The sequence below is a fragment of the Mycteria americana genome, chromosome 17 (assembly GCF_035582795.1).
Source record: "Mycteria americana isolate JAX WOST 10 ecotype Jacksonville Zoo and Gardens chromosome 17, USCA_MyAme_1.0, whole genome shotgun sequence".
Lineage (NCBI taxonomy): Eukaryota > Metazoa > Chordata > Aves > Ciconiiformes > Ciconiidae > Mycteria > Mycteria americana.
Window position 1 is genome coordinate 12535453 of NC_134381.1, and position 24232 is coordinate 12559684.

At 37.1% G+C, this 24232-nt stretch overlaps 1 protein-coding gene across 5 annotated transcripts in view; it reads right to left on the reverse strand.

Annotated features, from left to right (window-relative positions):
* The window catches only part of DENND1A (DENN domain containing 1A), a 218184-nt gene that overhangs the window by 78132 nt on the left and 115820 nt on the right, over positions 1–24232 (reverse strand). For all 5 annotated transcript variants that reach the window (XR_012778177.1, XM_075519367.1, XM_075519366.1 and 2 more), the window contains exons 11-13: positions 20184–20229; positions 11180–11281; positions 3784–3909 (exon numbers count right to left, since the gene is read on the reverse strand). Coding sequence is in view for 4 of the 5 variants with exons in the window: in XM_075519367.1 (XP_075375482.1) it covers positions 3784–3909; positions 11180–11281; positions 20184–20229 (274 nt within the window). In the remaining variant the exon portion in view is untranslated. The remainder of the gene's footprint in view (positions 1–3783; positions 3910–11179; positions 11282–20183; positions 20230–24232) is intronic.

A 24232-nucleotide genomic window follows, 5' to 3' on the forward strand; every position in this document is an offset into this window, starting at 1 on the left:
GTAAACACACCGCTTCTAATGTGTTTTACTGTATTGCAACAGAGGTTTGTGGAGACTGTAAGTATATCACATGTAACAGATAGTCTTCCATACTTAAGATCTGGCTTAACGCAACTAGGGAAAACACATATACATAGTAGGAAACACAACTGAATCAGTTATTTTGGTACATAAATCTTATGTTAGGCTTGCATACTGTATTATCTGGATATGTTTTTCATGTAAAAGTTCTAGATACTGAAGGCCTCAGTTTACGGCAACAGCAACTCATTGATTGTCAGCGTACTGGTTCGTATATACATTACATAACCTTGTATCTTTAGAGTAAAAGCTTCTGAACACAATAAGAGCTCTTACTACACTTAAGTATAATGTGAATTTAAAGTCTGCTCTGTGACACATTCTGGGCCTACACAGAATAATGAAAAATAGCTTCACACCATTTATTCCAAAAAGTCAACTCATATCAGATGAGATGGTCTATGAAATTAAATTGTCTTATGAGACAAAACCTATGAAATGAGAAAAAGCTGCTGCTGCTTGAATTTATTTCCTAATTATCAATGATTTTAAAAGAACAGTCATATTTCTTGAGTTATGGGACAAAGAAGCACATCAGGTTCAGTATCGCTTATGCCCCATATTTACGACATGTGAAGGTGATAAGAGGAAAAATCCACAATGGAGGTATTTGAAAATAATGTTCTTTTCCTAGAAGCTATTTATTCCATTGGCTTTCCTCTTTCTCAGACACATAGAAATGTTTTATTTGCAATTGTTACACCAGTAACAGTTTCAAAATAATTTTTTCCAAACAGACATTAAAATTTTAAAGCAAATTATGACAGCCACTGTGGTCTTTGTGGATTCTGATATGGAGAGCAATCAAAGAGTTGCTGCATACACTCTAATATTCTTCCACTATTCAGCAAGAAACTCCCGTCATTCCGTATTTATATGAGAAGACGTGTATCATGACCACCTTGAACACCTGTTAGTATATAATCTGCAAACTCAGCAAACTGAGCTAATCAGCTGACAGGAAATAACAATGAACATAATTGCTGTGTAGAAGATGGAATTACATGACAGTGCAGAAGACTATTTCAAGCGCAGCATTCGAAGTACAGCACAACAGAGAAACAACTTTAAATTGCAAGATGCCTTACTAATTGCCAGTTACGACGCTTTGTTATCAAATTACAATCCCATTTTCTTTTGTGAACTTAGCAAGTACATTCCCTAATTGTTTTACTCATTACACGCTATTGTTTGGAGTTTTGCTGCATCTTCTTAAGATCAGGTTTTCCAAGGGTTTTGAACTAATTTTTAAGCGCGATGTTCCTAACAGTACCAAGAGTCTCTCTGTAACTGCATTTACTGTTGGCATATTCTAAAACGGAAGAGAAGTATAAAGTAGTTGTATGACCTGCCCAATACCTCACAGGATGTCTGTGGCAAAACTGGAAACAGAATGCAAGTCATTTGACTCTGACATGTTCAGCAGATGAAACACTTGCAAATTTTCTTTATCTAAATCTTCATACTGAAATGTATAATCAGAAATTAAATTTTTAATTTATAAGAGGACTTGGGAAAGAAAGCCCTGAAAATTTCCACTTCCCGATTATTAAAATTGTATTTTATGACATATTTGTGCAATTATGTTTACAAGTTTTCTTTGATGGAATGATAAGCAAACCAAACAATTTCTTCTACTTCCTCAGGTTAGCTGTCCCTCGAAGTTGCACTTTCTAGGGGTGTGTCATTGTCAACTGATTTCGACTGTTCATCTTTAACATTCAGCCTTCAAAATACCAGATGGTGTTTCCAGAAAAGCAATTTAAATTTTTATTTTTCTTCAGAAATCCCTTAACTAGTTAATCTCACACACACATCCAGGCAAAGGATACACCAATATTCCCAGAGTTGCCTGGCAACTACTGGGAGGAGCATCGGAGAACAAGGAAGCCTGCATGGATGAAGGGAAGTCAGTGTCTCCCCGACACGGATAAAGGAGGCTTACAGCTAGAGTGCCTTGCTGGTTTCATTTTTGTTATTTAAATGGACAACGTTTTAAATACCTCCCATTATTTCACCTTAAATGCTTTAAAAGCCTACTACTTACACCCAGACATACATACACAAGTCAATACAATTTATTTTTTCCACACACACGATACACGGATTCCCCCAGTAAAATCTGGAAGGACTCATGCTGACTTCAAAAGTCATTTTCAAACCCTGAATATGAATTGTTGGAATGATGCTCATTTGATGGTGATAACTGGACTGTTTAAAACTCAGACTGAGCTATTTTTTCCTTCTGGCTTTAAAAATAACAAGTTAGACAAACTATAGTACTGAAGAGACTCTAGTTACTGAAACACCCTCAACCTCAAGAAACATTATGCCCGTAGTCCCATTTCTTGTCTCTTCCTTTAACATCATGATTAGTATTAGATTTATTACTTGTCTGCATGCCAGATCTCTTCATTAATCTTCACAGAGCAGGAGAATGCAAAATACAACACCTTTTCTCAACTAGTAAGCCTTCATTCTCACTCCACTCATTTAGCCTCCCGACTTACACTCAGAACTCATCTCAGCATCTCCCAGTGGTATTCAAGCTCTCCATTGCTACCACCAATTTTCCGTTCTGCCTTCAAATGTTTGCAGATGAGAGAAGAAAGTATTAAGACAAAACTATGTCTTGTCCTCTACAGAGATCTTCTTGTTAAGCAGCCATAGGTCTAAACAACAGTAGTTCAAATGAGCCCGTGAACACCGCATTGAGATTTATCACTGCATTTGACTTGCACATGTGTTAAGTTTCCCCTGCTTCAGAAATAGGGAACATGGTATTTTTTGGCAATATTCTGTGGATCACTCTGCAGTTAGTACTCTTCATCCCCCATATTTCTGGGATGTATCTCATGAATTATACCTGAATCTTCCTCATACTATTTATCTTGTCTCTAACTGTCTATCAGCAAAATGTACACACTCTAAAAGGAACTCCCTAAGTACACAGTAGAAAAACCAGAGTGTCACAAAACATGTGGAAATACATTAATTTGGCTGGACTGATTTGTATTGAAGTCCATGAAGCTACTTGCAGTAAGCCAGGAACAGATGCCTAACTAGAAGCAATAAAACCCAAGATCAAGTACAGAAAAATCCTTCCCTCACTCAGATGGCACTTAATCGTTGCTAAATAGAGATTAGCTCTGAACCAGAAGCAAGAGATTGAATTTCCCTAACAGAACGTTTATCATCAATAGTTACAACTCCAGACATTCTTCATATTTCTGTAAAACCACAATTTCCTTACTAATTATGTTCTTAAACTCCACAAATCCATAAATTTGCACGTTTCACAGTTAAGCATATATTGTGTAAAAAGTATAACTTGTACTACCTTTTAAAAAAATACAATGAATACCCAGGTTTTGCAGTGAGAGAAAATGGTCAACTCTGTGCTAGCCTCCTATGATCATTCATTTATACTTTTTAATCATCTCTCTTCTAACTTAACTTGTCTTCAAAAGCAAGCAACACCCACACCTTTCCATAAGAAGTCTCCTCCCTGTGTGATTGATGATGCTTGTTGCACCTCTTTCTTTTTTGGAGACTGGAACACTGTTTTCAGTACTAGTCAGCCAAAGAGCCACAATGCTGACCTTAGTAAAATTAGGTTATACTACACTTTGAATTCTTGTTAGCTTTTTTCCCCACCACAGCTGCAGATTTACATCTTATACCTACTAATTTCCTACTTACAGGTTCAATTTTCAGGGCGTTTCTGTAGCTCCCAAAGAAAGATGCTTGTGCTTTTAGAAATGCTCTTGCAACACCGTCTCCAGTGGTTGTAGAGACTTTCTTCAATCTGTTCTTCAGTGCAGAAACCTGAAATCACACAACAGGTCTAGATCACTCATATCACAAATAAAGCTTAACACACTGGGGCACAGCTAAATGAAAAATGTGCTAACCACAGCAGCAGTTATGACAAAAAGTGACATTGTGAATTCAGAGTTGAATTTTTCAGTTCTAAAAGCATTACTTTTCAAGCTGTTTTGCTTCTCTAAGATACGATTGGATTCTATTCAGAAACCAATAGGAAAATAAAAGCTTCATTTCAACCTTCCCTCCTACTTAAAATCCACTGTTAACATGCTGTTAAGTAGTCTTTTAAAGGTAGTCCATGAAGTTCTGTGTCATTCTTGATTAGACTCCATAAAAGTATTTCAGCTAAATTAATTCAAACATCAGATAAATAAACTGTTCTGCATAATCAGGCCATCCATCACCACCAAGGCTAAGAACAAATTCTGTAGGTCTGAAAAATTTGTTTGCCGCAAATACAAGGTTTTTTTATTTTAAGGCTATATTCCCTTGTATTTCAGGGCCTTAATGGAAAATAACAAACTGAGAGTTTTATTTATGCATATGGTGGGTTCCCTTGGCCAGCTCCCAGACACCCACCCAGCCGCTCTCTCACTCCCCCTCCTCAGCAGGACTCGGGGAGAAAACACGAAGAAAAAGCTCGTGGGCCGAGATGAAGACAGGGAGATCACCTACCAATTAGCAACACAGGTGAAACACACTCGACTAGGAAAATTCATTTAATTTATTGCCAATTAAAATAGAGTTGGACGCCGAGAAACAAAGACAGAAACTAAAACACTCCCCCCCCCGCCTTTTTCCCCACTCAACTTCCCCCCTCCATTCCCGACTCTTCTACCTCCTTCCTGAGCGGCGCCGGGCAATGGCAATGGGGGTCGCGGTCAGTCCCTAACAGTTCCTCTCTTCCTCCTTCCTCCTCACACTTTTACTCACCCCTCACTCTGCCTCACGCTTTCACAGAGGCACCGCCAGCTTTGCTGACGGGCTCGGCCGTGCCAGGCGGGCCCTGCTGCGGAGCCGGCTGGAACCGGCTGGTGCCAGCTGTGTCCTGCACCGGCCGCCCCAGCCTCTCCTCACAGAGGCCCTGCAGCCTCCCTGCCAGCGCCTCACCACCGATACCCAATGCCATCCAGAAAACAAAACCTGCAGTTTTTTTAAAAGTCTCAAATTAACAACGACATTCTGTCCTTCAAAATGGTCAGTATCTACTGAAGTTTTTTTCCTTCCTGTTTCTCAAGAGATGTAAACCACCTGTGCGCAGGATGGCTCTTCTCTTAACCCTCATTGCCCTTTCCCTGCCACTGTGGAGGTGTTTAATTACCTCAGGATTCACAGAGCTGCACTTTAGGCAAACACAGCCCTAACGGTCTCATTACCATTTACACAGAGACACTTACTGATCACAACTTAGCAAATACCAACTAAACACATTTCTATGCAGGCAGACTTAAAACTACCATGATTCAGGTTACCTGAACATTCTTTGTTTTCCGTGTACACCAAGGACTAAAGTTTTAGAGAATTATCCATTACTGTTCTCTGCGTTTCAGAATTTCTCATGCACACAAGAAGGTTGTGACTTAGTTTGATGTCTCTTTTCTAGTGCTTAGAGCTCAGTAACTACTGAAGTAAGGTTGTGTATCTATATATTATTGTTAGTGACAACGTTTTGCTTTCCCAAACACAAGCTGAGAAAGGAGATAAAAAAACCTTTCAAAGATTAACAACAAGCTTGCTGTGCCTGTGCTGCAGTGGTTATAGGTTACGTTAAATCATTAACAAATAGTTATGTCAGTAGCAATTTTTTGGTGTTGCAGACAGAACCAGGACAAGGTAAGTTTGAGACAGATCTCACACAACACATAGCAATACAAAAACAACAACCTGGGTGCTGATTCTTGAAAGAAATTCCACTAGTGCTTTTAGAGGATGCGGTCATGTCATGTGCAAAACCCGAGTTTGATGAGATACCTTACGCAGAAGACAGGAAGGAGCCACAATTTCAGAAGGAAAGCAGAAAGCCAGGAAATCCCTAGTCATCTTGATTTGCACAATATCATGAATTACTCCATAAATACCCATATTATTAAGTTAACAGAAATAATTCTATCAATAACTAGCAAATCTTCCTTTTTCAAATGCTGCTCTGAAAAACTCCATTGGTGTAGCTCTATATACTTCACACTACGCAAGAAATGTTGCAGGAATATTATTTACAGAGTAAGCAGATTCTGTTGCAGTGAACATAACTGTGGTTTCTGAGAGTATGAATAATACCTCATAAAATATAAGCTGATTGTTCAAATGTTCAAATTAACTTTCAAGACCTTCCCTCATCCTCCAGCTCATAACAAAAGCTTCTTCTGGCCTCATCCATATCTCCAAAATCCTACCAGAGGAGTTTTTCTGCCTCGGGGTTTTGCTACCAGCCTGCCTTAGTAGCAAATGGCAGGCTGATTTCACTGATCGACTGTTCTTGCGTGCCTCAGTTTTATCTCTCCTGTAAGCACATCCCTCGCTTCCTCCTTCAGTAGCCTTAGATGTGGGGAGGGCAGGAAAGTGACTCCTCATCTTGCTATATAGGTGTTAAATGCATTATCCATATTGTGCACTACCTTTTCTTCTTTTAAAACTAGATGTTATATTCGCACTTGTGTTTACCAAAACAGTTGCAAAGAGATTTCCTTTTACTTTAAATTTTCTGCAGCTTCTGTTGTAGAAGGATTTTCGTTACAGTTATTTAGTGTAACAGAAATAAGCAAGAGCATGTCCAGCATTGTTTATAAATCTGAATGCTGTGGCTTATGCCAACGATCCATGCATTAATGAGCCCATAAGCACATATTAACATAATACATGATAACGGACTTAGGCTATCATGCCCATAAAATAAGCTCACCCCTATTCACTGAGACAATGTCTCTCAAAGAGCTCTGTTACTCTCTAAATGTAAAAGCTTCATCAGATTTTCAAACCTGAACAGCACACCTCTCCTTGTTTGAAGGAGTCTGATGTACGTGTTTATTTCCTATGTTAACTTATGTAAACCCTTTAAAGGTAGTTCTTAAAAATGCAATGAGATGTCTATAGCTCTGAGTAACTTCCAAATCCATCTCAAACATTTTTATAAGTGGTTTTCTTTAAACAGTCATGTGAAGATAAAGAACTTGCCATCTATATAGAAAGAAAAGGCTCTATGCTTCGTTTTACAACAAACTACAAGTTCAGAAGGCTAGTCACAGCCTTTCTGTGTTTCAGCTTCCCTATTTGGTATAAAAGTAGAATATCGATAGGTATTTTGCTAATTCCTTAAGCTTTCAGATCATTTGCTCTCTTCTAAGACTAAATTGAATACTCTACAATGTCTATTTTATATATGCACACTTTTACTCTTTCCATCAGGACTATTGTAATAGGCATATCATAGTTTTAAAAAAAAGAAAATGTTAGCAACAACATATTTAAAAGAGACTAACAAGAAAGAAAAAAAAAATCATGTTTACTCGGGAATAAATTAGTACATAAAACAAAGTAGATTATAGAAGCAGAATTATGACTGTTTCCTGCCTAGAGAGGCAGTAATACTTTAAAAAAAAAAAAAAAAAAGACTGTGACCACTCAATATGAAGATTATTTCTATCCAAACAGACACATATACATGCAGTCTACCCTGAGAGTGTTTTTAAAGAAGATTTTTATACTTCTGGCAGTTCAGGTTTAAAGGTCAGATTTAAACTATCACCATGTTTCAAAATGCAATCTGTGCAATGCAGCATAATGAAATGGTTCAGTAAAGGTGCTAGTGGAAATTCTTTTAATTAGGTCCAAGGCTTTTCAGTTGTCAACATGAATAAAGCAAGAAACATTCTCTTGCAAACACAGTGTAAGAAATAAAAATGGATTCACCTTTAAGAAAATGGTTCTGCTATAGAGTTGTAGTTTAGTACTTCTTGCTATCCTGAAAGCAGTTAATTTCCCACTAAGTGAAAAACAGTAACACAGATTTCCTACTTGTGGTAACTTGTTAATGAATGGACACAACTAAATTACTGACAGCCTAAGATATTCATAGGCTAGTGCAAATTTACAATACTCTCAGAGCCATCAGATATGCAAGAACTCTTTGGCGCAGTACACTGCATTGCATCAGGGCTTCATTTAATAAAAACTACAAGTTGACAGAGCGAGCTTATGCTTTATTCCTTGTAATATGAAGCTCTGACTACAACTAAGACTAGAAGATGACACTTATTTGGAAATACATGAAAAATCCATAAGGGTTGCATAAAAAAAAATTACTACCCCCTCTTTGCTATTCCTTGCAACACAGACGGTGGTGTAGGAGACTTGTCAGCAGCAGATGCACTTATTGTAATCACAGTCCTTAATAAATCTCTTTTTTTAATATTGACTATTTTAAAAGGAAAGTTACTTCCCAGGGCGTTCTCATGCTGCCAGATTTTCAGCAACATATCAGAAGCAGAAGGTGAAGGAGGGACGGTTTTTCACATTTCAAATAGTAAATCAGTAACGCAATAGTACACACCTTGATTTTCAGGGATCTGACTTGAACAGTTTAGGAAGTCTGACTGCTAGCAGGTACTGCTGAGGTAAACTGGGGCAAAGAAATGACTTAATCTGATTCTGCTGGCACTGTCTCAATGCTGTCCAGCTCCTGTGACACAAATGTTAAGTGGAAAGGCATTTCACTATAGCCTATGTTCGTTTGGATCCTAGGAGTACAAGATTAATGAATAGTTCATTCTAGACTTCTGAGAATCAACAGTTTAGGTAGCAACATGACTGTCAGGAAACTCAAGCACAACGCACTACCTGAAGCTCTAAAATAATCATAGAACTTCATGGCATTGTTTTACTTGATTAAAAAAGCTGTTCAAGGAGAGGGGAAAAACAGCTTTAAAAATTTTCCACTGGATTAATTACCTGATGGCGAATGCATGACACAGAAGGTGTTTCTCCTCACTGTTGAATATAGATAGATTAAATTTAGCAAAGTAAATTTTGTGTCTGTTCAGCAGCGCATGAATTGCTCACTGTTCGCATTAAGTAGCAAAACTGGCAGAATAGTTTGACGTAACAGCCATTTATGATCATGAAACCACTGAAGACATTTTCAGTTTCTCAGACCATAAATGTATCTGTTTAGACTGAGACCAGTGGGGAGACAGTCCCAGAATCTCCCCATCCTCCCAGGGAAGCAAAAGAAAAAAATGAAAAAGAAAAAAAAGTATAATGGATTGGCTTTAGAGTCTCCCTGCTGAGATGAACAACTTGATCCACTTACAGTTCCAAACACATGATGCATGAAAGAACTGACAGAAATTCAATTCTCGCAAAGAAGAGCAGCTGCTCTCTAGTGGTCAAAGCCAAATATTAAGCAGTCTGAAGGAAAGGAAAAGACCCAGAGCAGAATACTTCATTATCTAGGTAACTAAAATAATGAAACAAAGCTAAATAAGACATAAACACTGATCCCAAACATTAATTACACAACGCAACACGATTCAAGTTAAGGCTTTGTTGCAACAAATATTAATCCCAGCTGTATTTATATAGCAGTTGTGAAAAAAAATACACCATGTACGCTATTTGTGAGCCATGCCAGTTAATTGAATTTGCTGGCAGCACTTCCTCTGCTATGCTCCAAACATCCTCCAAGATAAAATGTAGCTTTTAAATAGACCTGTGGAAAACTGAATCAAGAAATTTGAACTAATAAAACACAACTCTCTACTGTTATAAAAGTGAAGTAAAAGTAAATAATGAAAGGAAGGAAGTCTCTTAAAATTTATTACATTCCAAAGCTTGAAGTTCTGTGTTTATTGGTGAAGTCTCTTCTGATGTTCTACAGCGCGCCTACAACAGCTCCTTTAATGAAGTCTCATAAAATCTAATATAATACTTGATTGTTGACAAATCATATACATGTTTGAGGCCCCGCACTCACTGTATCCAGACATTTCTTACATAATTCCATGAAATTTACAAGTCTGTCAGTCCCCGGGTTGTGGATAATGGCACGAGCGATGACCAGCTGGCAGATTTGGATGCTGGGAGTGAAATCAAAATGAAAAACTATATAAAGCCAGAAAAATTCACGGAAGTAACTTTTATAGACTAAATGCTTGACTAAAGCCAAAATGTTCACAATCAAGATGGACCTTTTATCCAGAGCTCACTCTTTTCGAAGAATGGATCACACCACACATCACAGCAAAATGACGGGATGTCACAGTAGGAGGCACCGGGTACTCACCATTACTTGCGTTTTGCCTCAAACAGACCAGCTTGTACTGAGCTCCCTGCATATCAATTTTATTTCTCAACTACACATAAAAAGGTATAGATCTAACTGTCAGCACAATATTTTCAACTAGTAAAAGAAATCCAGATTTTCCCCTGCCGTTTTCTCCTAAACAGTCATCCTCTGACTTAAAAATAGCTTCTTACACTCGTACTCGCTTTACCGCTCTTCCCTCTCGGCTTCTTTTGTGAAGATGATTGCAGCAGCAAGTAGCAAGCTGGATGTGTTTTTGTCTCATTAAAGGGAAAGATCAAGTATTTATACAACATTTCTATCAAGTTATTAAAAAATAAATAAGTAACCAACAAAAAGTTTGAATGAGAAAGAAAATAAGTTCCAAATCATATGCACTGAGCAGTGCTAGAAGTGCATATGAAGTAGTCCACTTGATATCATAATTCAGGACATAAAATGCAAAAGTTCATTAAAACTCACCTGGAAGAAGCCACAGGAAGAAAGAAAAAGTTCATTTGAAAACAGAAGTTATCTGAAAATGCAGGATTTTTTTTTCCCCCCTAATAGAATGGATAAAGATGGTTTCAAATAGTACTTCTTTTTCACGCCATAAAGAAACAAGTTTGGATTTTTGTTTCCTGTTCAGATGTACCATAACCTGCATGTTTTTCATTTATCTTTTTTTCCCTATAAAAGACTAACTCTGCAGATGAAACTTGAACATGCCATTCCAAAACTGAAACTGGGTTGCTGCAGCATTTCTAGCTTATGTGAGCATTAGCTAATTTTCATTAGGAGGCTTAAAAATATGCCTGCAAATGTTCAAACAAACATTGCTTAACACTTCAAAACAGGAAAGAATTGAGGTAAAGCAGTTTACTTATAATAACGAGAGTAACACAATGAGACACCTCAGTTACAAACCGAACTGGTCTAAAGGATTTACACTTTTAAGTAATGGAATAATTGAATAAATCATTTCATACATACCACATCATTAGGAAGGCTCTGAAGGTCATCAAAAGGGGTTTCCAGTGTGTTGGTGTCTACGTTAAGAATCACTACATCTTCCAGGGCCATGTTTCTTACTTTCTAAATATGAGCAAATTCAAGAAAAGGGAAAGGAAAATATAAGTACGTAGAGTTAAATCTCATGCATAAAGGACACAAGTGACGGCATAACATCATGGCATTACAAAACTTGAAGCATTCTAAAAACAACCAACAGTCCTGTCTTTGTCATCATTTTTTTTATTTATTCACATTTTACAATGTTGAAAAATTAACCTTCAATTTGCAGACGGAAGTTCTTAACATTGTGCATACCGAAATTTTTGAAGCCCGAGAGTTACTGTTTGAGATTATTCAAGCAAAGATTTATTTCAAGTACCTCTATTAATGTTTATCTTAATTCTGGTATTCTTTTTGCACATTTAGCAGTTTCTAGCTGAGTCAAGATTCCAAGTATATCTTTTTATATTTAGAAATTAATTTAAATAACAATAAACAGTGGCTTTTCTAGGAGTTAGGAGTTGCAGTAAGTCAGGGATGGTAACTGGTTCCCAAATTCCAGGTTGAATTTGGAACTCCAATAGAGACAAGTTTACAACTGTATTTAAGTAAAACGGACACTACCAGAGGTTAATAAATAAATAACTAAAATGAAGAAAAGCTAAGAGAAAAATAACTCCACCATATCCTGGTCTCGAGTCTAAACTTTTTATCCTGTTCCCACGAACATTACACCATCTGTAACAGTACATGGACATACAAAAGAAAAGCATAACCTATTTCTCAAAAGAACAATCATTAGTACCCTTGACTTTAAGGGTCTAAAGGTATTGGTCAGCTAAGCAAATTTAAACATTGTCAGACTTTATTTCCCTGCTTAAACAACAGTAAATGAATCACTGATGTGAAACAGAGCAGCATTTAAATATTTAACACTTTTTCCACTAACAGGAGAATTGAATCCTTTTTGGTTTTGACTGACTAATCATACGTATTTAAGCCCTGTTCAAATAAAGCTTTGAAAATTCAAAATCAGAAAAAAGTGGGACTATAGAATACAGTAATTAAGGAAATTTCCCAGTGACACTGTAAACAAACATCTAAGTACCTACATACCTATACGTAGGACCGAATGCAAGTTACTGAAGAGGAAAATGAACAAAAACATACTCAATTTTTAATTAAGGTTTTGCGGGGTGGGGGGAATTGTTTCCTTTAAACGAAAGGAACTAGAGCTCTAAAACAATGGCAAAGTTGAGCCTTAGGCATCTAAATAATTACCTTCAGTTTCCAAGGTTCAGTCCTCTGTCTATAAAGAAAACTGCTGTGTACTTAGGTGGAAGAAAAAAAAGCCAACAACTATAAAAAACACTTTGCAGACATTTAAGTTTAGGTCTTCCATGAGAAATTTCTTTAACTTAAATGGAAGAACATTACATTTAATGCTTTCCATATAAAAAGCACAAGTACTGCACGACAAACCAGGTACTTTCCTCTACATTTCAGGAACCAAAGGTCACTCTGTTGGCTGCATCTGATAAACTCTAAAGCAATCCAGGAGTCTTGCTCCTTCTAGGAGTCCGGAAGCACCAGACAAACTGATTTGCTCCTTCCTGTTTCAGAAAATTAAAAATCTCACTTATACTCAGAGGAGTCTAAAAAGCTCCAACAAAAAGGTCTTGCAAGGTACTTAACCAAAGCCAGAAGCTTGTCAAAATCGAGTGCTAGTAGGACAAGACAGAAGGAATTAAAACCTTCTCTTGATTCTTGCTGAAGAAGCGACAAATGTGCTTGTACTTGTCAGTGGGTGTTTTTGTAACTTTGGTGATGAATCTGCACCTTCCCTTCAGCAAAACGTTGGGATTTTCTGTAGCACAGAATAGGCTTGTGACAAGCGGCTATCTGCCAAGGAGTAAAGTACAAAAGGGTGTTGCTCATGGTGCTAGGACTATAAATGCTGATCAACATAATCATCTCCACACATGGCTCAGAAATGATTGTATCCAAAAGGAAGGCTAATATTAAACTCTGCTGTGCTATACCTTTACACCATGAAGAGCACAACCTTACTTTAAAACTCTTCAATATTTGTATTAAGACAGTGGATTTCCCTGGAGACAAACCCTCAAATTCAACAAAACACTTGAGACTAACTTGATTTATAGCATCTGTCTTGCAATGCATTTGAAAAAATATAATTTTTCAGTGGTCTAATTGTGGCTCATCCTAGAGAAATTAAGACTGACCAGTTCATCTTAATCCTTACCTGTTTTTATCATCTTTCCTTTCACTATAATCTTTGATAAAGGTATTATTGGAGAGTTATAAGGGCTCTTGTCAAATAATCAAATGGTTCTTTTGCTAAACATAGTACCTATCAGCCCAACTGACCTGGAAATAAAAGTATTTACTCTCTCATTGGAATTTTAGTAAAAATTCCCAGCACCCAACTGCATTTCTCACATTAAATCCCATTAGATCATTTTCACAGGTACAGTTTGCGTGTTGTCATAATTTTCTCAAAATACAAAGGGACAGCCACTAATCCATATACATTCGCATTCCATATTTCACAACTTCCTGAATATCTAAACAAAATTTTACAAATAAAGTGATACCTGTTAAACAGAATGGACTGTATTCAGTATGTTCATACTTTGCTGAAAAAAATGTGGAGAAGCAAAGAGCAAGAGGAAATATGAACATTACAGTTTCCTTATCTAATTTTACTACAGACTAGGGATTTGCTGGGTCAAAAGTGATTCAGTGAAAATGTGCATCACATATCACTACTGCAAACCTTTCTCAACCATCCTTACCGAATTACTTGTAGCTATAATTAATCATCTAAAAACCATCAAATCAAACTAACATCTACACCTGCCTTTTATTTTAAATGTCTCTTTTTAAAAGAGTGGAGAGGTATGGAAAGCTGGTTTAACAAGCACACTGAACCCATTGTTTATGGCCTCTATAAACATGGCTTAGTAAGAATTACTGACTTAATCAGAGAGAACTTATCTCCTGGTGAAAAGAGCACTTTAAATTTCAGAAATGGCACCTTTACTGTGAAAATCTCTTAACTTTTCAAACAAACTCCAGGGGGCCTTAAACACCAGGTCAGTAAATAAGCAGCAGTTAGTGCGTCTGTCCTGCTCACAAGCAGGCAAACACTTGAAGTAATTTAAATGTTTTATGTGAAAGTTTGCAAAAACACTGAGAAACTATATTCTAATAGAAGTATTAAGAGGTGTGCCTCTGTCTCGCTCAGAGCACATGCTAGAAGCAATATTCATCAATAATACTAACAGGAGTTTATACTAAATGTTATTTTACTATCACTGTCTACAGCTGGCAGTTTTTGCATTTCCTACCATAAAAAAAAAAAAAAAAATCTTAAGTTAAACTTCTTTCAGATGAACAATTTTATTGAATAGTTCATTTAAAAAGAAAAAAACCCCCACACAGCCCTCCCCCCACTCCCCCCAAAAAACAAGTTTGGATAACTTCATGGCTTAAACTGGTGCCAAAACATAAACCAAAGTTGATCATGAGGTTTCATAACCAGATACGAATGTGATCACCGTATTAAAAAATGCTGTAACGGAAAAAAGAAAATGTACCTTCCACTAATTCTTTTGGAAAGGTAAAACTCTTAACAAAACCTAACGTTTTTAGTAGCTACTCTGTACATTGTATTTGAAATTATTATGGAAGTATGATTCACAACAAGTCTAAAATCCATTTGCTTAATGACTTGTCTCTCCTTAGTTAATAGTTTCCATTTATTTTCTTAAGAAAAACACCACAACGCTGCAGACAACAATGTGTCAATCTGGCTGCCAGAAGCAGGAAAGGCAACGGATATAAAATTTTATTATTTCATGCCCCAACAGCAGCCAGAAGGACTTAATGAAATCACCCTTAGATTTACAATCTGAAATAGCTATTCAACAGACAAATCTGGTTAAGCTGGATGTGGCCCCTGACCTCGCAGCCCTTTGATCTGGGCACAGCAGGTGGGCTGCGGCCCCCGCCCGGGCATCTCCCACTCTTCCGCCCATCGCCCCACCTTGATGTGCAGGACCCTGATCCTGCACAGGTGATTCTCCAGATCCTTATCACAAGCAGCTGTTGCCAACTGAGTGACAAAGATCACTAGTGCCGGCCCAACACGATTGTACCACAGGAGGAAAACCTTCTGCGCTCACTGGTAACTCTGCTTGGTACTGCAGGATTTGTCTGCCTTAAAACTTACCCCTCAAACATCCTCGCACACAGTGATTTTCATTTTTCCAATAATTGGATAAAAGACAATTCCATAAGTAATTGTCATATTTTAAAACGCATTTTTATCAATACTCCTGAAACCACGTACAGCCATATTTATAATATTTGTGAGGGGCTAAATTATATCCAGTTTTTGAAGACCTGGATTTAAGTATATATATATATATATATATATAAAAAAAAAATATATATATATAAAAACCCTTCATTTAAACCTTGTAAAAAAGCTACACTTCTTCAGTTCTAGCTAGAAAAGGCAGTAATTGACTATGTATAAATGGATGGAAAATGCTAAATATTACTCCTCACCCCAATCAAAAAATATAATTAACAATTAACACTACCACGGGCAGTTGCCAGTGGTCAATGGATTCTCAGGGTGTCGTCTGCAGCAAGGGGAAGCCACGTGGCACTGTCAGTACTAAGCCCAAGCTGATGTAACCTGTTCCTCAGAGTTCGTTAGCTCAGACTCTGTGCATGCCAACTGGCCTATTATCAGCCTGGACCACAAACTGAGCATCCTCACGGCTACCTGAAAAAGACCAGGTAAATATGCCAAAAAGTGCTTCCAGAATACATGCGTGGGGTTCAGAGGACGCAGCTTTCCATTCATCTCTCTGCATAAGGAAGAGACTATCGACATTAAGTGAGATCACCTGCCGTGTCCTAGCGTATTAAAGACACCATGAATTTTAGTGAACCTTCTTTTCCTAACGTGAACATATTTACTCATACCAGGTTAAAATAAAACAAAAATCTGCTCGTATAGATTTTATGATATGCGCAACTGTCCTTTATGCTTAGGAAAAATGTTAGAAAATCATTCTAACAAATGCAATGTGGTTTCACACACAAATTCCTTCTGGATAATCTTGCAAGAAGTACAATTCTGAAGTCCCAGAAAAAGTCCTTGAGTGACTGAAATATTAAAAAAAGAGTGTAAGAAATCCTTTTCTAATGATTGACTTTAACTCTAAAGGTTGTTTTTGTGCCCTGGCTAGCGCATGATAAGGGTGGGCACTATTGTCACTGGAATGACTGGAAGCCTGGCACACAAGAGTGTACTGCCAGCAGCTCAGTATCTGACAGCTAACCAGAACTATCCCAAACGGTTAACCAAAACCACATGCGCCTAAATTCCAATAGGTAGTCTACTAGGTCAAGGGCATTCCTCTTCCATCAGCGCCATCACACTAACAACCTTTGCTGCAGAAACAGTTGCTGAAACAATCGTTTACTATGACAAAACACAAAGGGCTGCCAGCTAAGTTTGACACCACTTGTAACACAAAGGTCAATTTAATAGAATTTGAACACTATAATAGCATACAGCACGCAGGTAGAAAATAAAACCAGATTATGAAAGGGATGCGTTCACTTGATAGAGTTTCATTTTCCTATCTCGTTGTTTATCAGTACTAAGTACTTATCTTCATCTAATATGAATTCAATTAGTTCCGTAAGCATGTTCCATTATTCATGTGATAGCTCAGTCTTGCTTATCCAACAGCTTATAAACTTTTAGCCTTCTTTGAAGTCACTTTATGGATTGCTAAATGGAAATCTTATAAAGAATGACTAACTAGGTGATGATAGAAAAGCTGAAAAATAAGAGCACAAAACACAGCTCTATATTTTCTACCAAGATTTTCCCTCATAAATCAGTCGGAGCCCTCTGACCTATAACAGGAGATTATCTTATCTCACTGGAGAACATTTCAGTCACAGCAAATTAGATTTAACAGTCAATGGATATGCTTGATATTTTAATCATAAGAAATATTTGTCATTTTCCATTAAAATAACTGCTCCTTCTACAGAGACCCCGTGTGACATGGGAAACTGCAAACTAACTTTAAGATACACCATGGTTTGAAAAAAAAAAAAAAAAAATCTGTCGAGGTGAGAGAGAGGTTGTATTTTGTTTAAAATCATTACCATTTCTGCCGTACTTCTTCCAGAGGACCCATTCCAAGATAGGGATAGCAAAACCCACAGAAACAGCACTAAAGCTAGAAAATTGGGGTTTTTTTCCTACATTCCAAATTCACCCTCCCCTTTACACCACAGCTTTCTCTGTGCAAGTTTAGGCTTCCACTAACATTTACGCAACAATGACAAATTCTGCAATTGGAGCTGCTGGAGCAGAACCGTGAGCCCGTATATAACTGCAATTACTCCCATGGGGCTCTACAGTAGATAAAGAGTCCACCTGTCTTAACTTGAATAGAAGACTGGGGAATTAATCCCTTATCCTGAAACTAGAATACGTGGATTAACAAAACACTTTTAAAGATCTGTTTGCTGAAATTTCAGCATTTAAAGAAAAATGAATACCAAATAATGACAGTAGTTTTTAGTTGTAGTTTATAAAATCATTTTTATATGGAAAAAATAATACATTGTTTTTAAAAATACACAACTGCTAGATCACGAGAAAAAAAATTGCTGTTGCTACTAAGTTGTTATTCTAACAAATAAAACACACAATTTTATACCTACATATGAAGAAAAGGACAAAGAGAGTAAGCTTTCAGCATCAAAAACAGGCAAAGAGGTAAACTAGTAATTGTCTAGCTCATTTTACAAATGTCACCTTTCCTTTGCCCAAGGCACAGAGAAATTATGCAGTACTTGCCAACAAACAGATACAATAGCCCACTGTGTGATTTGATTTTATTTTTCAATGGAAAAAGCACAGTTAGCTGGAAGACGCATTTCTATCTGGAAGTATTCAATTTATCCTTAAGAGCAGAGGGAGGAGAGAAGACAGTTTGTTTTATTTATTTAATTTATTTCATAAGGCGCTTTGAATAACTGTACTTTGCCAAAGTGTGTCTGTGTTCCAGAATCTCCGGCTATTCAAAAGCCATACTGGATTTAGTACTAAACAGATTTTTTCACAAGTTACTAAAACGGATGAAAATTGGCTTCTCCAAGAACAACTCCTTTTTTGAGTTTTTACAGATGGAGTTTGGAAGGCCTACAGAGCCCTGCAATCTGAAAAGCTGAGACAAAGGAAGAGGTAATGGGTTTATGTAGCAAGGCCGGAGCGAGACATCATGCAAAGCAACTCCAAGGTGTAATTATTAATTTTGTTTCTATACCCATTGCCAGGCTAACCATGTAGCTCTTTGTGAGCAAAACTATTTGTGAAAGCTGACAAGTATCTGTATCGAGATATTATCCCAGCCTCTGCCAGGTCTCTTCCTTCTTTTTCAAATAGACAGATACCACAATAAGCATGCCAATGATTACCTGGTACAGATATGGGGCAGAAAGTTTCTTGATCGATATGAAAAATACATGCTAGACTATTTCTCCCTAGATATTAATTTGGTCCTGTCTATGCACTATTCAAGGGCAATTATCAGAAACCCCTCTAACATAAGTACATGATGTGCAAGCACATGTACATGTTGACTTTTAAAATAATTGCTTATTCACTAACACATTGTACTGCAATGCTGTACTTTATTTAGCAATATAGAGGGCATAAAAAAAAAATCATCTGTACCCAGGATGGTAAGGAAAAAAAAAGAAAAAAGAGGTCCTGCATATTCCATCTAGCTTCTCACGAAAAAAGTGACTTCTAAAATTACTTCACATTAACGCTGGAAAAAGGGGGAGGTTACATAGCATACTAGTCTAAGTTTTAACACACAAAGACATAGATGATCATTATTACATACGTACGCCCTAGTGAAAGAATACGTTTGATCAATATTTCCAGCGAAATTACACATTTTTATGGACAATATAAGAACAACTATTCTAGTAATATTCATTACTTTACGTGATGTAAAACTCAGCTTTGTAAATTGTTACGTATCCTAAACACTAAGCCTAAATTTCCAAACACAGGTATCTAAAACAGGGACAGAAGTCAATTAACTTCAAGGGCATTTGCAACTCCTACCAGTTCAACACTGCCTGCTAATTTAAGAGCCTGCAAAGAGGCAGCGCTTTCGGGGCAGGAACACCTCTTCCCACACGGAGCATGTACGCGTTGCGCAGGCTTCCTGTGTAAAGGGCCACAATTAATAAGGACTAGGATTTTCATAGGGATCTAAATTAATAGCTTATGTTGTCCTCCAGATAGTTTTGAGGAAAGTCATCAACTGTTTCACCAGTACTGGAAGCGAAAGCAAATGTGTTATTTCCACTTTTAGAGTTTTTAAAAAGTCACATGAATTACTCTGAATTGTTTATGTGTGAAGCTTTCTGTGAGGGCTGGTTTTCTGCCAGCTTTGTGTTAACATTAACAGCAAGTTCCTTCTTTTCAGATCTTTTGAACATTAAAAAAATTACAATCTGTCTGCAAAAACCTAAAAGAGAACTGTAACTGTCAACATTTTGGTTTAATATCGACTCTGCCTTTGTGAATACAGAGTCAAACCAAGGCAGTAAACTCATTAAATGAAGCAACAGGAAGGAGAGGGGAACACAACGTCAGCTCGTCACTGACTGCTGAACTGCACACAGAACGTATGCCCAAAGAGTGCACAGTATCAAATAAGACTCCCTTAGGATTTAACGTTATCGTGTATGCTTAACTTCAATTCTCTCAGCACTCCCAAATTAACAGGATTATTTCATTTTTAAGCATATGAATGAATGTATAATTGCTTGCAGAATTTGGCTCTAAATCATAAAACTATATATAGTTTCAGAAATGGTGAGAAAGACTTACCTCCATCAAACTTAAATGTATTCCAATGAGGTAGGGCATTGGGGCACTGCAAAGAGGAAAAAAACCTAGCTTTACATTCTCATAACACTGGATTAACACATGTGACTTATAAAATTAGCTACAGGAAAATACCAGGATACTGGATTAGATTTTGTGTAAAAAAAAATAATATGTATATAAACAAACCACATGTGAACAAAATTTTATTCCATATTTGAAAGACTTTTTTGCTGTGCAATATCCTCTCACTACAGTAAGACTTTAATTTTTCTTGACATCAGAATTTCTAAGTGACTAAGTTAAGAGAGGTACATAAGGACAACTATTAAACATATGCATAATACTGGGGTCTTTTTAAAAAAAAAAAAAAAAACAAAATGTGTTATTACAATTTTCAAAAAAGCACCCAGACTTTTTCCAAGAGTATTCTTTAGAAAAATTGACCCTGTTGTAGTATTAAGTGGTTAATGTATATGTATCACCTGGTACTACAAGTTTTAAATCCTTTGAATACGGGTCCAGACACATTTTCAATAATTTATTTTTAAGTATAAATCTTGAAATGTTTACATTTATAAAAGAAAAATATAAAAATTACTTTTGAGGAGTCTGATAACCTCCAGAGTTACTGGGGATAGATACTGGGATATACGCTGATCCCATTACTCCCTTCAGAACACAAACCACACATACAGCAAGAGGCTCTTGGGCCAAATGTGTAGCCTCCAACACAGGTGTGATACTCCTGCTACCAAAGAGAATGCTAACGTTTAAGAGAAAGATTGATCTTTTCCGTCTTCTCTTCCCTGATGTTAGCAAACACCAACATGGACTAATAACACAAGAATACTACTGAATGGAAGTTGTAGCTTTGTGTATACAGTATTTCTAATATTAAGCTTATTGCAGGACTCCCACTCAACTAATCAGGGAAAGCTTATATTTGCACTGCTTATTAGAACACATCAAAGAGGATGCCAAAGCTGCTAATTGCAAATATGGCATATACTGCCTGTTAAACGGAAAGCACACAGACAGACACAACTTTTAAAATAGAGCCTCATTTCATTTTGGATACAGAAGCTCAGAGAGCTCATTTTCAATTTCAGATGAAAAAATGAGAGAAATGTCACTGTTCTGCCTTGGATTAAAATATCTTCCATACTGCTTTTATAAACTGGTGCCTACTGCTCAGTAAGAGACGTACGGTACTGAAAAAACTACTGCAAGACACCAGACCAGCAAAAATCACTCTGCTTCTCATTTTTGTGAGAAATACCTTTTAAAAAAAATATTTACTGATATGCATATTAATATTTATCATGTTTATAAATATACCCCCTAAAACTGCTACTCTGTTGGATGCTGTACCAAGAGATGGAAACAGCCTCTGTATTAGCCATCCTACATGAAAACACTTTTTTTCTTGTCAAAGACATTAAACCTCTATAACTTCAAAAAAACCTTACAAGTTCCTTTGTAGAATACTGAAGTGCCATGTCTTACATTACATTACAACTTACCGAACTGCCCAGGCTGGCAAGAACGCCCCTGCCCAAGCTTCACCAATACAGCACCCCCTGACGGACAGCCCAGAGGGACTGTTAAATCAGAAACTAACTCGGTGCAAATCCTGGAGGTTCTGCTTCCTTGGGAATTCCACAGATGAGAACCTGAACATACATCCAAGTTCTTGGACAGAAATTTTTACCATACAACATGATACACACTTATTACATATGGGCTGCTGCTCAACTGAGGAGTATTTTTATTTGTAATTTTGCATTTGTTTTATTTGTGACAAACGCTATCTCTTTCACCCACAGCTCTTCATTTCCAATGGCCACATTCCAGGAGCAAGAAAATACCCAGTAATTTTATATTCAAAGTATAAACCATTGGTTTAGCTGCCAGCTGCACAAATGCTCAACTTCCCTGTGTGCCTGGCTGTGCTGCCCAAGACTCCTCCAGTATGCACTGAGATGAATGTGTTTCTAATTAAGTAGTTTCATGAACACGACAGCTTCAATCTCAAAAATACAAAGTCTGAACCTCGGCAGGAAGTCTTAAGCCTGCAAATGTCTCATCTAGTGGAACCTTGGCTAATGTAATGAAAGGAAGCAGGAAGAGTGCAGTATTCCAGAAAACCAGCAATTTATTAACGTGTCCAAAAGTAGAGCCTGTCACCAAGCACAGGAAAATCTGAACCTGTGAAAGTTAATTACCTGTATCATGTCCATCTTTCAATCCTCCAGTTTATCAACAAAAGAATAATAAGAATGCCTAAACCCTTAGAACCATGCACCCCCAGCAAAACTTTAAGGAATTACAGGAAAGACATGGTTTAAGATGTATGGATCAGCTTCGGATGCAATGAATCATCTTTTCAATTTTCTAGTGAAAGACAGGATTCTGTCTAGTGATTACAGGATTGCATAAAAGCTACGGTAACCTGACTTTTAGCAGTGTTTTGAAAGGTGTTATTTCTTTAAACTTCTATCACTAAAGGACTCCAGTCAGCTGCTTAATGGGCTTTGCAGTGCATACACTTGGACAGACAGGAGAAAGCAGGAGGACCAATTTGATACTATAGAACTACAAAGAGTGGTTTTAGCATACCCCGATAGAAAAAAATAGCTCAGGTTTTGCTGATCGATACAAAAAAGGAAACTTTGAAGCGGTAATTTGTTAAAGTATAATGTGCTAGTTTTGCAAATATTTGTGTTAGTTTTAGGAATAGTTGCAGAGATTTCTATTAGGGAATGAGGTAGAGCACAAAAGATGACATAGGGTATTTCTTTGAGAAACGTTTAACATGTGGGTGAAAAACCGGATCAGGGGCACTGGTACATGGCCCTGGTACACAGAATGACAAGCAGACATGGTACATGCTATGAAGGGCTCCAGAAGATGAATAGTGTGTTTGATGCAGAAGAGAAGATGGGGAAAGTTGAAGGTAAATGAAGAAGGCTGACAAAACCATACGGAAATAATTCCTGTAAGAACTTTTTCGACACACATAAGCAATTGCTTGGCTTACAGAAGTCAGAGGGAAAACACTGCATGGTCAGAGCTTGGTCAAAGATGCCTGGAGATATACAGATGAATAAGAAAGGCCACATTTCAGACATGAAGCAGAAGAAACACACACCATTTAGAAATGGATTAGATCTGAAGACTAACAAAGAAATTCCCAAGTTATGGGAATATATGAAAAGAAATTAACTAGTTTTATCCCCAAAAGCCATTGCTTGTAATGACTGAAAGACACCGAAGAGGAATGACAAATGGGAGGCATCTACAAACATCCCAGCAGAGAATCAAGGGAAACAAACGCAGGTTTTAGTTTGTGTGAAAGGTGACGGGCGTGGGGAAAAGCAGATCTGTGATGCATCCATGGAGCACTTGTTTTTGAAGGTGCATTTGTGTGAAATTTGTTTATTCAAAACTGCTTTAAAATAACCATTATTGTTCATCACCCAGATGTGGACCCTAAAGTGTTTTCTCCATGGATAATAAAAATCAAATTATCTGAACACCTATTTTATCAAAATTCATTTTGTTCATCAGAACTGACATTATTGTTCAATGTCACATGAACAGCAAAGCAAAAGCAAAGATATTTTAAGGATAATTCACCATGATAGTTCCTTATATTCCCAAAAGTTTAACTAAGCAAACATAAATAACCTCAATAAAATATAATTCTGGTAAAGAGGTAAAGAGCATAAATATTTCCAATAAATTCTACCAGAGAGATTATATTCTTCTGTCATCACTCATCTATCTGACTGAAAATGAAACACCCCTAAAAGCAAATGTTGAAGGTTCACGTCAACCTTCATAAATTGCTTTCATCACCGTTCTTCTTTATCATGTGTTAATCATATGCCATTACTTAAATACTCAGCTACCATCCTGTACAAAGGAACATCGTGTGCCGCCTCCTCCCCATTCGGAGCACACTATAATCACAGAATCATAGAATCATTTAGGTTGGAAAAGACCTTTAAGATCATCAAGTCCAACTGTTAACCTAGCACTGCCAA